Source organism: Scatophagus argus, chromosome 21 (assembly GCF_020382885.2).
Source record: "Scatophagus argus isolate fScaArg1 chromosome 21, fScaArg1.pri, whole genome shotgun sequence".
Lineage (NCBI taxonomy): Eukaryota > Metazoa > Chordata > Actinopteri > Scatophagidae > Scatophagus > Scatophagus argus.
Window position 1 is genome coordinate 18,047,982 of NC_058513.1, and position 11,942 is coordinate 18,059,923.

At 46.4% G+C, this 11,942-nt stretch overlaps 1 protein-coding gene across 3 annotated transcripts; it reads left to right on the top strand.

The window, feature by feature from the left end:
- Positions 1 to 195: 195 nt before the first annotated feature.
- On the top strand, positions 196 to 10,865 carry grnb (granulin b). Of its 3 annotated transcripts, XM_046376584.1 has the most exons (16): positions 196 to 430; positions 715 to 807; positions 2,218 to 2,361; positions 2,814 to 2,954; positions 3,528 to 3,641; positions 4,123 to 4,371; positions 4,652 to 4,781; positions 4,869 to 4,960; positions 5,489 to 5,591; positions 6,075 to 6,172; positions 6,392 to 6,625; positions 7,048 to 7,284; positions 8,421 to 8,666; positions 8,744 to 8,977; positions 9,675 to 9,932; positions 10,439 to 10,865. In XM_046376584.1, the coding sequence occupies exons 2-16, from the start codon at positions 805 to 807 to the stop codon at positions 10,577 to 10,579; spliced, it is 2,424 nt and encodes an 807-aa protein (XP_046232540.1). In that variant the 5' UTR covers positions 196 to 430; positions 715 to 804; the 3' UTR covers positions 10,580 to 10,865. The 3 variants fall into 3 exon arrangements, with proteins under 3 accessions (XP_046232540.1, XP_046232541.1, XP_046232542.1); XM_046376585.1 differs by lacking the exon at positions 9,675 to 9,932; XM_046376586.1 differs by lacking the exons at positions 8,421 to 8,666; positions 8,744 to 8,977.
- The last annotated feature ends 1,077 nt before the right edge of the window (positions 10,866 to 11,942 follow it).

Consider the following 11,942-nt stretch of genomic DNA (forward strand, 5'->3'; position numbering starts at 1 on the left):
AAAACTCTACTTAGATGCAGCACCTGAATGAATGTACTGCGTCACTCTCCACCACTGTGTATGGCCCTTTAAAAGTGTGTGACGGGGTCTTCCTGTATTTATTGTCTCACTATGTTGCTGTGCTCGGGACGTTTCCGGCGACTCTGCAGAAAGTTACGTGATTGTTGAGCCTGATACCCGGCCGTCACCTGACTTTCTCCACAGTCGCTTAATGGCGTCCTCACAAACGGCATCCCAACCACGGCTGTCCATCACGCCTCGTGTTAACTGCGTTGTAATATCCCTTTAACGTCACGCCGCAGAATCACGTGAGTGTGCGTCACGTGATTATTAAATTGCGAGTGAAAAATAGCAACGGGCACCCCTGCTTTGTTTGTGAAAACACGACCCTATATGTGAGTAGTTGGGCTAAGCGTATCAAACCTGCCAGGTAGGAAAACACAACGTCCGGTTTGCACACAGACAAAAACGAGAGTCATTCAAACCTGCTAGCTTCATTGTTAGCCACCTAGCCTGCTAAGCTAAATTCTTCTGTCTGGATTAGCTCGTTTCAGAAAGCCGCTCGTCTGACGTTAGCTTGCTCGCTAATGTCAGCTAGCGTTAGCTAAAAGTTATGTTTTGTTTCGTGTCAAGTTTTCTAACGTTCATCACAACACTGCTCAGTGTTTTTCCCGCAGTATCATCGCGACTGATGTCGTTTTTTCTGTTCTTCAGGCTGTAAGAGGAGTATGCTGCACTGTGCCTTTTCTTCATAACGACTGAGCTCATCGTGCCTGCTGATCACCTGCTGATCACCTGCTGATCATGGTAACACACCATCAAAACATTAGCTGCTGTGCATGCGGGGATTTGATGCGTGCGGCTTAGTTTGTCACTTTTTTCACAGCCACACAAGCTGAGTGAGACTAGTCACCGTGGTTTCTGGACTTTTCTGATAGCTGATTTTAGTTAATATTTTGTACGAACTGCGGCTTTGTAACTCTGATTCATGCTTAGCTGAATTAAAGTGAACTAACTCCTTAGGTTACTGCGCGTATATTTATTTCCAATATTCCTGTCACGGCCTGCTGAAGGTAAATGATCACAGACTGCTCAGGTGAGGACAGAGAGAGAGAGAGAGAGTGTGTGTGTGCTTCTCCACTTGGTGGATCTGCTGCTTTAATATATATCAGTTTAATATAATAGGAAATTGAATACATTAGGGTTTTGAACTGTTGATGAAGACGTGTCCTTGGATTGTAGGACACTGGGTTGGACTTTTTATTGTTTGTTTTGGTTATTTTTATTTTCTGTACTGCCGTCAGACGGCCCGTCACACACTCCGCTGTGTGCAGTAAGTTATCGGCTGCCACAGTTCTGCTTTATCTTCTTAATCAACAGACCTTGTTGAAAGAGCAGCTACTGGACAACAAATTGATGATCAGCTGATGAATCAATTGGTCCATCAAAAGAAAATCAATGGCAGCAATTTGGTTGTTGATTCATTGTTTCATCAAGCTCTCAAGCAGAAATGACAAAGTTTCTCTGGATTTGACTGCTGAAATGTTATGATTTGTTGTTTTGTTTATTGTCAGAACACTACATGAGTGCTGGAGGGACAACAGCTCAGCTTGATGTTTGACATTGTAGAATAGAATAGAATAGAAAGCTTTTATTGTCATTGTACAGGTACAACGAGATTTCCGCTTTCCCATAAAGTGCACACAGCAATAAAGTAAACGATAAAGTACAGAAATGTAAACAATAAAGTACAAAAAATAATAATAAAGTATAAAAATAAATATATATGGCAGTATATGTCAGTATACAACAACCTCAACATACAGCAGAGCAGCGATAGTGCAGGTGACAAGAGTTCCAGGAGTTCCTGGATTTAACAGCATTATGGTGTAGGTGGCATTGCCAGTAATGTGCAAAGCCTGTGTTGTTGTTGTTTCTGATATTAAATGACTAAGATATCAGTGCCGTAACTGCATTAAAGGGACATGAACTTTGCAGTGTGGATCTGGTGGTTCAGTGTTGAAATCCACTTTATCAGCTGGAATGCGTACTGAACTGAGCACCTTTTTGTTACCTTTGTTATCCTTCACCGCTCTGATTTGGTGGTTCCTCTCAGCCTGGGAGAAACAGAAACCGAGTAGAATTTGTTAACAGCAGTTCAGGACCGGATTGAATTGTCCTGCACTGCTGACAGCCTCTTCCTGTCCATGTGAGCAGACTCTGCAGATGGGGATCCTGTGTCTTCTGGCTCTGCTGGGCCTGAGCACGGCGTTGGTCTGTCCTGACGGCGGCATGTGCGAGGACAAAAACACCTGCTGCAAGAACATTGAGGGAGGATACGGCTGCTGTCCGCTACCTCACGTGAGTTAACACTCTGTCTGCCTTCACGCTGTCATCCGTGAAGCTGCCCTGCGTTGTATTAAGGAGTCAAATTAGCTCCGCCTACACCAGCTGCACCGATACAATCTTAACCAGTACTTCATTACAATTGAAAGTCCTGCATTCAAAATCTCACTTAAGTACACAAGTATTGGCAGTAAAATGTACTTCATGTATCAGAAGTACTCATTGCAGTCACAGTGTTGTGTTACTGAATGACTCAGCATCCATGTTTTGAACATACATGATGTAAAACCTTCGCCCTCTCCGTCTCGTGAGACGTGTCGTACCGCTAAGCCCCTCCCACCTGAACACTCAAGCTTGAATGTGCGCAGAAGAACCCGACTGTCCTGCAGAACCTCATTCTGCGTCAGGGTTTCATCTTGTTCAAGCAGCTCTGTAGTGTGTGTCGGTTAAACTTTTGTCATCTGCAGGCCGAGTGTTGTTCAGACCACCTCCACTGCTGCTACGAGGGGACGGTGTGTGATCTCGTCCACGCCAAATGTGTCAACAAGACCGTTTCCCTGCCTTGGATGAGACGAGTTCCTGCCAAACAGGCCCTGCTCGTCCCTCTGGTAGTTTGTCAAGTTACTGATTTCTGAGCTCATCAGACTTTTGGGCTGTTTGCAGACCTTTGCACTGCAGTGACTGGAGCGTAAAGCTAAAGCAACCATTTATTATTATTTATTATTATTTATTATTTTCTCAACTTTGTCAAGGATGTAGTTAAGACACGTTTGTCACCATTAGATCTGCTGCATTGACGCTTTGTTCATTCTTATCGTTCTTCACCGATATCTCATACAAACAGCATTCAGACTGTTCAAAGAAGTAAGAGAAAGAAAACAGTTTAACAGCCGTTATGGGTTATTTTTATTTATATTTTTTGTTTGAAGTTTGCCGTGAACTGAACGTTGCTTTCAATTTTAGTCTTGTTGTAACTGTCTGTTGATAGAACTGAAGTAAATATCTGTGTATCAACTGGCATTTATCTGATTATATTTGTAGAAAAAGAAGCTTAAAACTTTAACTATGACTGTATTATGTTTAACAAGTAAACAAAGTCGTGTCAGTGACCTGTTGGTGTTTGGTCTCTTTTGTCCGTGCCGTCGTTGGTATGCGCTGGCTGTGATGGATGATGGCTCCAGCTCGGCGAGAGAGTGAAGGCAGTCATTTGTCCGGATCAGGAGTCCGAGTGTCCGGATGACACCACTTGCTGCCAGCTTCTGGACGGCTCCTGGGGCTGCTGTCCATTAGCCAAGGTGACAAACAAGAGCTCTCATCCCCGAGCTCTTTACACCAACATATCACATGGTCTGATGGTCAGCGTGTCAAACACACACAAGAAGAGCACTCTGAGGCTCACAATAACTTTTCAAATCAAAAGTGTTTTGTTTCTCTGAGAACCTGACCAGCAGATCAGATATGTTGTTTTTATTTTTTTCAAAAATCAATAATCAAATCTAAGAAGATGCTCAGCTCAGGGAACTAAAGGTCTCAGTGCTCAGGTTGAAGAAAGATGTTTAATTTGAGTAAAGCAGGTTTATTTGCACATTTGACGAGTATTTATCCACAAAAATGCATATTTTCACAGTTTAATATCTGTTTTTTGTTAGCCATTTGTAATTGTCTCCCACTGATATCATTCAAGTCGAGGGTCTGGGCTTTCCCCTCACCTGCCGTTGACCGTCCTCGACTGAAGACGGTCCCTGACTGTGTGAATTTGTGTTCTTCTCTCTGCAGGCGGTGTGTTGTGAGGATAAGCTCCACTGTTGCCCCGAGGGAACAAAGTGTGATATTGCTCACACAAGATGTGTTTCTGCATCACTGCAGTTCTTCCCCATGTTAAAGAAACTGCCCGCCAGTCTTCATGTTTCTGCAGCTTCGACGGCTGCGTCAGTGGCTTGTCCTGATGGAAGAACCAGCTGCCCAGACAGCTTCACATGTTGCCAGCTAACCAGTGGAGACTACGGCTGCTGTCCTTACTCTGAGGTACGTAAAACTCTGGCGCTAATACGTTAGTCACCAACGGATTTGATATTGGTCGTTTGTTTAAATTATGCCAAACATTCACTGGTTCACAATAAGTCGGTTGAATGCTCTGCTGCCTGTTCTGGGGGTGTTTCAGCTTGAGTCCTTTGGATGCAGCAGTAGCTCCTTACAAGTTGTTGTGGGTTTTATCACATTTCGGTGTGAGATCGAAGCTGTCAGAGTTTCTTACTGTGTGTGCCTGGAAAAGTTTTCACTGTCTGTGTTTGGATGTTTTAACCAGGCCATGTGCTGCAGCGATCACATCCACTGTTGCCCCGCCAATACAGTATGTGACCTGGAGCACGAAGTCTGCCGGTCCGGAGAGACGCGTGTGTCGCTGCTGAAGAGGATTGCCACTGCAGTCGATGACGGTGAGCAGCAGACTGTTTGTGGAAGTGAAAGTGTGAGCACGGATGAAAGGGACAAGCTCTGATCTGACTGGTCTTGCTTCCTGGCAGTTGAATGTCCAGACAAGAAGTCCGCCTGTCCCGACCAGAGCACATGCTGCCAGATGGCCAACGGCACATATGGCTGCTGTCCGATGCCTGATGTGAGTAACCTAAACTCGCCTGCTGGAGAGGACGGACGTCAGACCTGCAAGGCCCAGTGTGTCGAGAGCCCACAGAGTCGCAAATCCCTGGTTAATTCTGTTGTGTTATTAGAGTTGACACAAGTGTGGGATCTTTCATCCTGTGGGAAACCGAGGGAAGAAAAAGGGGAAGGAACCAGGAGCACATAATTCTGAAAGATGCACTCAATGAAACTAGAAACTAAAAACTACTAGACAACTAGTAAAGATATTTTTATGCTTGTATTTACCCAAAACAAAGTGGAGCATAAAGGCAGAAGAATCATCTCATCTGTTCAGATCTCGTTTGGATGAGTTTGTTTGTTTGTGATCAGTAGGCTGACGAATCTGACGAAGAGGCACAAGTTCCATGGATGTGAAAGTTGCATGTTAATGAGCTGTTGGCTCTGCGCTTTATGTAACCAACACAAAACAATAAGTGCCACTTCGGCATACGTTCAGCCTGTCTCTATACGACACTCTTTAAGACCCTTTGCTCTTTTCTTTCAGGCCGTCTGTTGTTCAGATCACGCCCACTGCTGTCCTGCAGGCACCCAGTGCGACTTGGCCCACAGCACCTGTGTGTCAGCCCAGCGAGAGACCAGCGTGACCAGTAAGATCCCCGCTGCTGTGACGGAGCTGGCAGCAGGACCGAGCAAAAGTCAGGAGGCAGCGTGTTGAAACATAGTCTTGTCAGCTTGTCTAAAAGTTAAACAGTTAAACACATCTTTCAGTAGCATCGTAGACACAGCAGTTAACATCAATAACACAAGCTGTTTTTTATCAAGCATCATGTGACTAAGAAGATGCAACGTTTCAGTGTGAATGATGTCATGTTTAAATGCGTTTAAATGTGTCCTGTAGCTGCGGAGTCTAAACTTAAAGCCGCTGAAATCGCTTCCTGTCTCTATGGAATAATTAGTTAACATTTAGTTTAATAACCAAGGAACATTTCTAGGGTTTGACTAGTGAGGGCAGCAATGTTTGAAGGACGCGTCGACTAATCGAGCACATCCCTACTCCTCACTGGTGGGCACAACCAAAGAGAACGACGAGTTAATCCGCTTAATAAATAAAGTTTTTGTCCATCTTTCAGTCGGTGCTGTTCCCTGCAACGACTCTGTGGCCTGCGCTGAGGGAAACACCTGCTGTAAATCCAAAGAGGGAGAATGGGCCTGTTGTCCACTCCTAAAGGTACTGACGCACACGCACACACACACTCTCTTCATCTCCTCCCTAACTGAAACAGACTTGCATTCAGTCCTGGCACATATTCCAGTTTCTTTGTCCATTAGTGAAGGTCAACATGGAGGAGGTTTTCCTGCACAAGCACTCATTAGATTTTGGTTTAATGTGTTTTTGGTTTTGGTTGCTTAATCGTAAACATGCCAGGATTGCGTGCCGTCCCTGTAGGCTGTGTGTTGTGAGGACCACCTGCACTGCTGTCCACATGGCACCGTTTGTAACCTGGCAGCCTCCACGTGTGATGACCCCACGGGCAGCGCCGTGATGTCCTGGATGAGCAAAACTCCTGCCTTCCCCTTACTGACTGACAACAGCAGGTGTGACAAATCCACATCGTGTCCTGGGAAGTCCACCTGCTGTAAGACGGCGAGCGGAGAGTGGGCCTGCTGTCCCCTGCCTCAGGTAGGTTTAGGACAGGAGACACCACACTGTTGAGACGGGCAATGAAAGTGAAATTCATTCATTTAGAAGTAAACTTTCCCTCCTGTAAGTCTAGCAAATTTCTCATAAATAAATGTCAGTTTCATAAGTTAATGAAAGGATGAACAGCAGAATTGCTGCATGTTCATTTTTAGGTGCATAATAAGGTAATAATAACACTCTTAACCCTCCATAACTTAAAATAAAATTCCATTTTAAACCAGTGCTGTCCAGCTGTTAGTGGTTTAAGTGACATGTAAAACAACACTAGTTTTTCATCCTGTTGAACTAAATATTAAAATACTTATTTAAAGTGTGAAAAACAAATCCAAAAGTAGATATTTGGGTATTAAACTAGCTTTGATTTCAGGCTGTCAGTCTTTATGAATCTCGTATCTCGCCAGGCTGTGTGCTGCGACGATCACGTCCACTGCTGTCCTCACAGCACAGTGTGCAACCTGGAGGCGGAAACTTGTGACGACCCGTCGGGGTTCCTGCCGCCCCTCCGCTGGGTGGCCAAGGTGTCGGCTCTGACCTGGGAGGTGCACGGGCAGAAATGCGACAAGCAGACGATGTGTCCCGGCGGCACCACCTGCTGTAAGAAGGAGTCCGGACTGTGGGCCTGCTGCCCCTTACCTCAGGTCAGTAAGTCCTCACAGTCTGAGGGGCTTGAGTGAGGGGAGGTTCCCCCGCTGGCCAGGTGTGAAGCACTGAGGGCTGCAGGTGTGTTTGTTCTTGGAGGGTTTCAGCCATAAAACTCCTTTCACACTGGACCCACTAACATCTGTGGACAGGATGCAGTCATCATTGGGTCAGAAGGATCTGCTGTAGTCGTGGTTGTTGATTGGCTCCAGCTTCACCTTTTCTGTGCGATGCTTCAGACAGGAACGTTGATGACTGTTTTTGACGGCGTCCAACCGTCATTTCGTTCTTTGTATCGCGTGATGTGAAAGCTCCTGATGCTGACTGATGGCTGAAATCAAATTATATTGTGATTACAGTAGGAGACAAACAGAGTGTAATACAGGAAGTCAGAGGGAGGGTTTCAGAAGGACAGAGACGAACACTCTGTCTCTTAGAGTTTTCCAGGAAGTTAGCCAATCGACAGCAGCTTTCCAGCTGAGACTAAGACTAATTCCAGAACATTACAGAGTCGCACAAGACTCTGCAGCAGCTGCACACACAGAAAGTCGTCTCCCTTTGGATTTTCTCTTGAGGTAAGACTCGGCTGATACTTGGAAGGACATACTGTGGGCCTCCTCAGCAACTGGTGTTCACAAATCTGCGTCAAAATGGCTCCTCTGTGGCTTCAAATGTTACGCTTAGCATTAATACAACTGTTCAGATGCTTCATGTTACAGGATGTCATTGTGTGTGAATGTTTCCAGTTTGAATAACGTGAGGTTTTTCTGATTCTCCTGACGTAAAGACGGAAGCCCGAGGCGTGAATCACGCTGCGTTCACACCTCTGACTGCCTTCTTTTCCGTGACGACGGCAGCTGAGGCTTTTATTTATAGCAAACTGAAACAAGATGACTGATGGGAAACAAAGTTAACATCATTGAAGCTCTCAAACCTTAAAGTATCTTGGAATCAAAAGAAAACTTTGAAATGAGACTTTAAAGTGAGAAAAGAGCAGCTGCTCATCACGTGACGTGTTAATGATGAGGAGATGGAGATGTCACTGAGTGATTACTGAAGGATCAAAACATTTGCAGGTCGCGTTGTTTGAAATCTCTTCCACGTGTTGAAGTCCCTTCGCTCTTGTTCTTCCCAGGCCGTGTGCTGTAACGATCACGAGCACTGCTGCCCCAAAGGCTACAGATGTAACGTGGCTGAACAGACCTGCGACAGGCCTGGCGGCCTCAGCCTGCCCTGGCTGCAGAAGGAGCCCGGTCTGGCCGTTTCCCGTCCGACTCATCCGTCCGGGAACATGTGTGACGCCCAGACCAGCTGCCCCAAGGACACAACCTGCTGCTTCATGCACAGGACCCACAGGTGGGGCTGCTGCCCCCTGCCGGAGGTGAGTGGTCTCCATCAGCCTCACACGCTAACCACGACGTGAGCTCCTGACCATCCAGAGTTTCTGCTCTTCCTCAGGCAGTCTGTTGTCAAGATGGAGACCACTGCTGCCCCGGCGGGCACAGCTGCGATCCTCAGCGGTCCTCGTGCTCGAAGGGACCCCACGTCATACCGTGGTTCACCAAAGTGAGCGCCCTGACCCGGCCAGGCGCCGTCACGGACGTTAAATGTGACGACAAGAGCAGCTGCGCTTCAGGGACGACCTGCTGCAAGCTGCCGACAGGAGAGTGGGGCTGCTGCCCTCTGGTCAAGGTCTGTGCATCACCGACTTCCCGTACGATCACACGGGTTGGTCGCTGATTCCGGTTAGGAAGGAAACCTTTTAGTCCATTTACGTTCATCTGAGCCCACGTGGGTGCAGAAGACAGAACTCCTTACAGAAAATATCATGCTGTAAACAAAGAATCTACCTCAAAAGGTTATTTTCCAAACACAAGTCAGTTTATTCATCCAGAAGAAGACAGCAGTGATGAAGAACGTTGAAGTAAAAACTCAGTTCCTAAATCAGCATATGATGAGTAATTAAAAATAACTGGAAGAAGAGCTGGAAAGTGGAGGTGTGTGTGGTGCGATGAGGAGACTCCGGCCTTCCTTCGTCTTTGGTGGTTTGAACCACCTGACTGCAGACTGTCACTGCACTGAAACGTGTGTTAATCTGCATTTTCTTTTGCCCATTTCCGTGAGATTTGGTTAAAGTTTGTGCTAAACCTGCCTGATAAGTTTTTAATGTAGTTAAAAGGGATAATTTGTGCTGAGTGTCAGGAATATTCCACCGTAACGTCTTTTAAAATGAAACATGACAGAATCATTGAAAACAAGGGGAGCTCCGGGACGTCTGGTGTTATTATAATGTTATGAAGGCTTTGGTCTTGCTTCAGCTGTGAATGACAGCAGTATGAAAAGCTCCAATCAGATTACAGATCCTTCTTCTTCTCTCGTCTTTTTCCAGGCGGTTTGCTGTGAGGATCATGAGCACTGCTGTCCTCAGGGCTACGCCTGCAACATGCACACGGGAACATGTGAGAAGAAGAACCGCGACGCGCTCGTCCAAACCCTCCCTCAGATCAGAGTGGTACGCTCTGAGGCCACAGGCGCCGGTGACGACGTGGGCGTACCATGTGACAGCACGGGGGGGTTTCGCTGCTCCGAGCGACACACGTGCTGTCGGGCCTCAGCCACAGAGTGGGCCTGCTGCCCCTCGCCCGCGGTGCGTTCACACTGAGCTCTGCACGTTCAGTCGTTTTCCTGTAGGAAACTTTGATTTGGTGATGCGGTCAGGAACGTTTGCTCTTCTGGCTCGACTCTGGGGAATGTGTGACCAGTGAACAGTGTGTCACATGACCTGAAGGCTCCTGGTTTTCTGCCTCACTGAGCACTGAGAGCTCATTCACTGCTCTGTTTCCTTCTGTTGTTCTCTCATACGTCTAAAGGTTACTCAGAGACTTATGAAGACACAGCAGATCATCTTCACATGCCTGAACTCAGATACGACTTTAACTGACTGCACTATAGAATCAACACAATAGATAAAATATCTGAAACTACACGAGTTACACCGACTTAAAATCCTGAATCTGGGTGGTGATTTTTATATCTCAAAGCTTAGTCTGAGGCTGAGGCAGGCTGAGGAAGCACCTTTTAGAGTAGCCTGTGCAGCTTCAGGATTGAAACTCCTGAGCGTCTTTAACTGACTGCTGTTTTCTCTGTTGTCAGGCTGTCTGCTGCTCGGACTCGAAGCGCTGCTGTCCTGCGGGACACACCTGCGACCTGACGTCTGGAGGCTGCACTCTGCAGAACCAGCTCACCTGGGACACTTTGTTTGGGGACAGAAAGAAAGTCCAACGTGGGCTTTAATCCCGCCGAGGTGCACTGATCGTCCTGCATCCTTAACATCCATCTACGGCTCTTGTTGTCTATGGACGACGAGGGCTTTTCTCCACTTCCTGTTTGTTTTGTCGTTCACGGAGGCGTGTGTTTGCCAGGTGTCTGCACTCCTGAGTGTTTTATGTGGATGAGACTTGATTCATCTCTCATCATAATGAAGTAGAAGCACTTTGCTAGGAAGGAATTATTTCAACATGTGTTAACCTTGAAGTGTCTTGTAGTGTTTTGTTCTCAGGCATAAAATAATTCATCATCATCTTCTTGTTCACTTCTTTGAAATTAGTGAGACACTGACAGGATGTCTGACTCTTTTAAGTCATGAGTTTCATCCACTTTGTGTCATAAAATATGTAGAAATCTCATCAGCTGGGGAGTTCGAAAGCCGCTGTTGTTATTCCGTATTTTTCTTATTGTCTGTGATGGTCCGTCTGCTTTGTGTTTCTGAGTCTGTTGGTTTGTTTTTTTAATCAAAACATAGCAGAGAGCACCTTGTTAGTACAGACACTGGAGGATTGAGTTTGAAGTGGTGACTGTCAGCAGCTGGTCAGTGTGGTTCTCACCGGACGTTACTGCGGTTCCAGCAGCAGGCGAAACCCTCGCCGGGTGCTCGAGTGAGTGTGAGGAGGGAACAGGTAACAGATTCCTAGGTGGTTTTGGTCTTTTCGTGATTTGTTGACAATAAGAACAATCCAGAACATCACCAGTAGCTTCTTTGTGTTTTGTGACCACGACGATTGGGAGCGAGCGTCCGCTGCCTCATCCGATGAGATTCGCTCATCCTGTTGACAGGAGTGTTGACCGTTAAGCCGATGATCCCTGAGGCGCTTCAGCGTAGTCTTTGAGGGGCCCTGGAGTCCTGAGGCGGATGAGCCGTGAAGTTAACTCTGAGGCAGCGGTAACAGAAGTCGGATGTTTGTTGTTTAGCCAAACACTTGGACCGACTGTGCGAACAGCTTGTGCCTTCTGTAATTTCGCTCCGAGAGGTGCTGGCCGGTCAGGAAAATTCAGTCAACTCGTTGGATAAGAATAATCAAGCTTTTCTTTTGTGTTGTGTTTTGTGCGCTTTGCAGTCTTGCTTTTGGAGGGTTACTGCTCCTGAACTGTGTACTTGTGCTTGGGTGGACTTTGCTTCACAGAAGAATTCTTATGGAGAACTTGACAGGAAATTGTAAATTTGTTAAAACCATTTTTTATGAATAAAGATCAGACTCGTCCTGAAATAAACATGTGCTCACCACCCACACCGTGATATTACTGCTGCTGCTGTTTGGATTCTCATCTTGGTTCAGTCATGTGTTTTTATTTCCTGCTTCCTCCAGCCTTTCAAGGAAAT

Bases quoted from the DNA above. Each gene is read 5' to 3' on its own strand.
- grnb (XM_046376584.1), top strand. The intron at 2,362-2,813 runs GTGAGTTAACAC...TGTCATCTGCAG, and splicing joins GCTGCTGTCCGCTACCTCAC to GCCGAGTGTTGTTCAGACCA. The intron at 7,285-8,420 runs GTCAGTAAGTCC...TGTTCTTCCCAG, and splicing joins CCTGCTGCCCCTTACCTCAG to GCCGTGTGCTGTAACGATCA.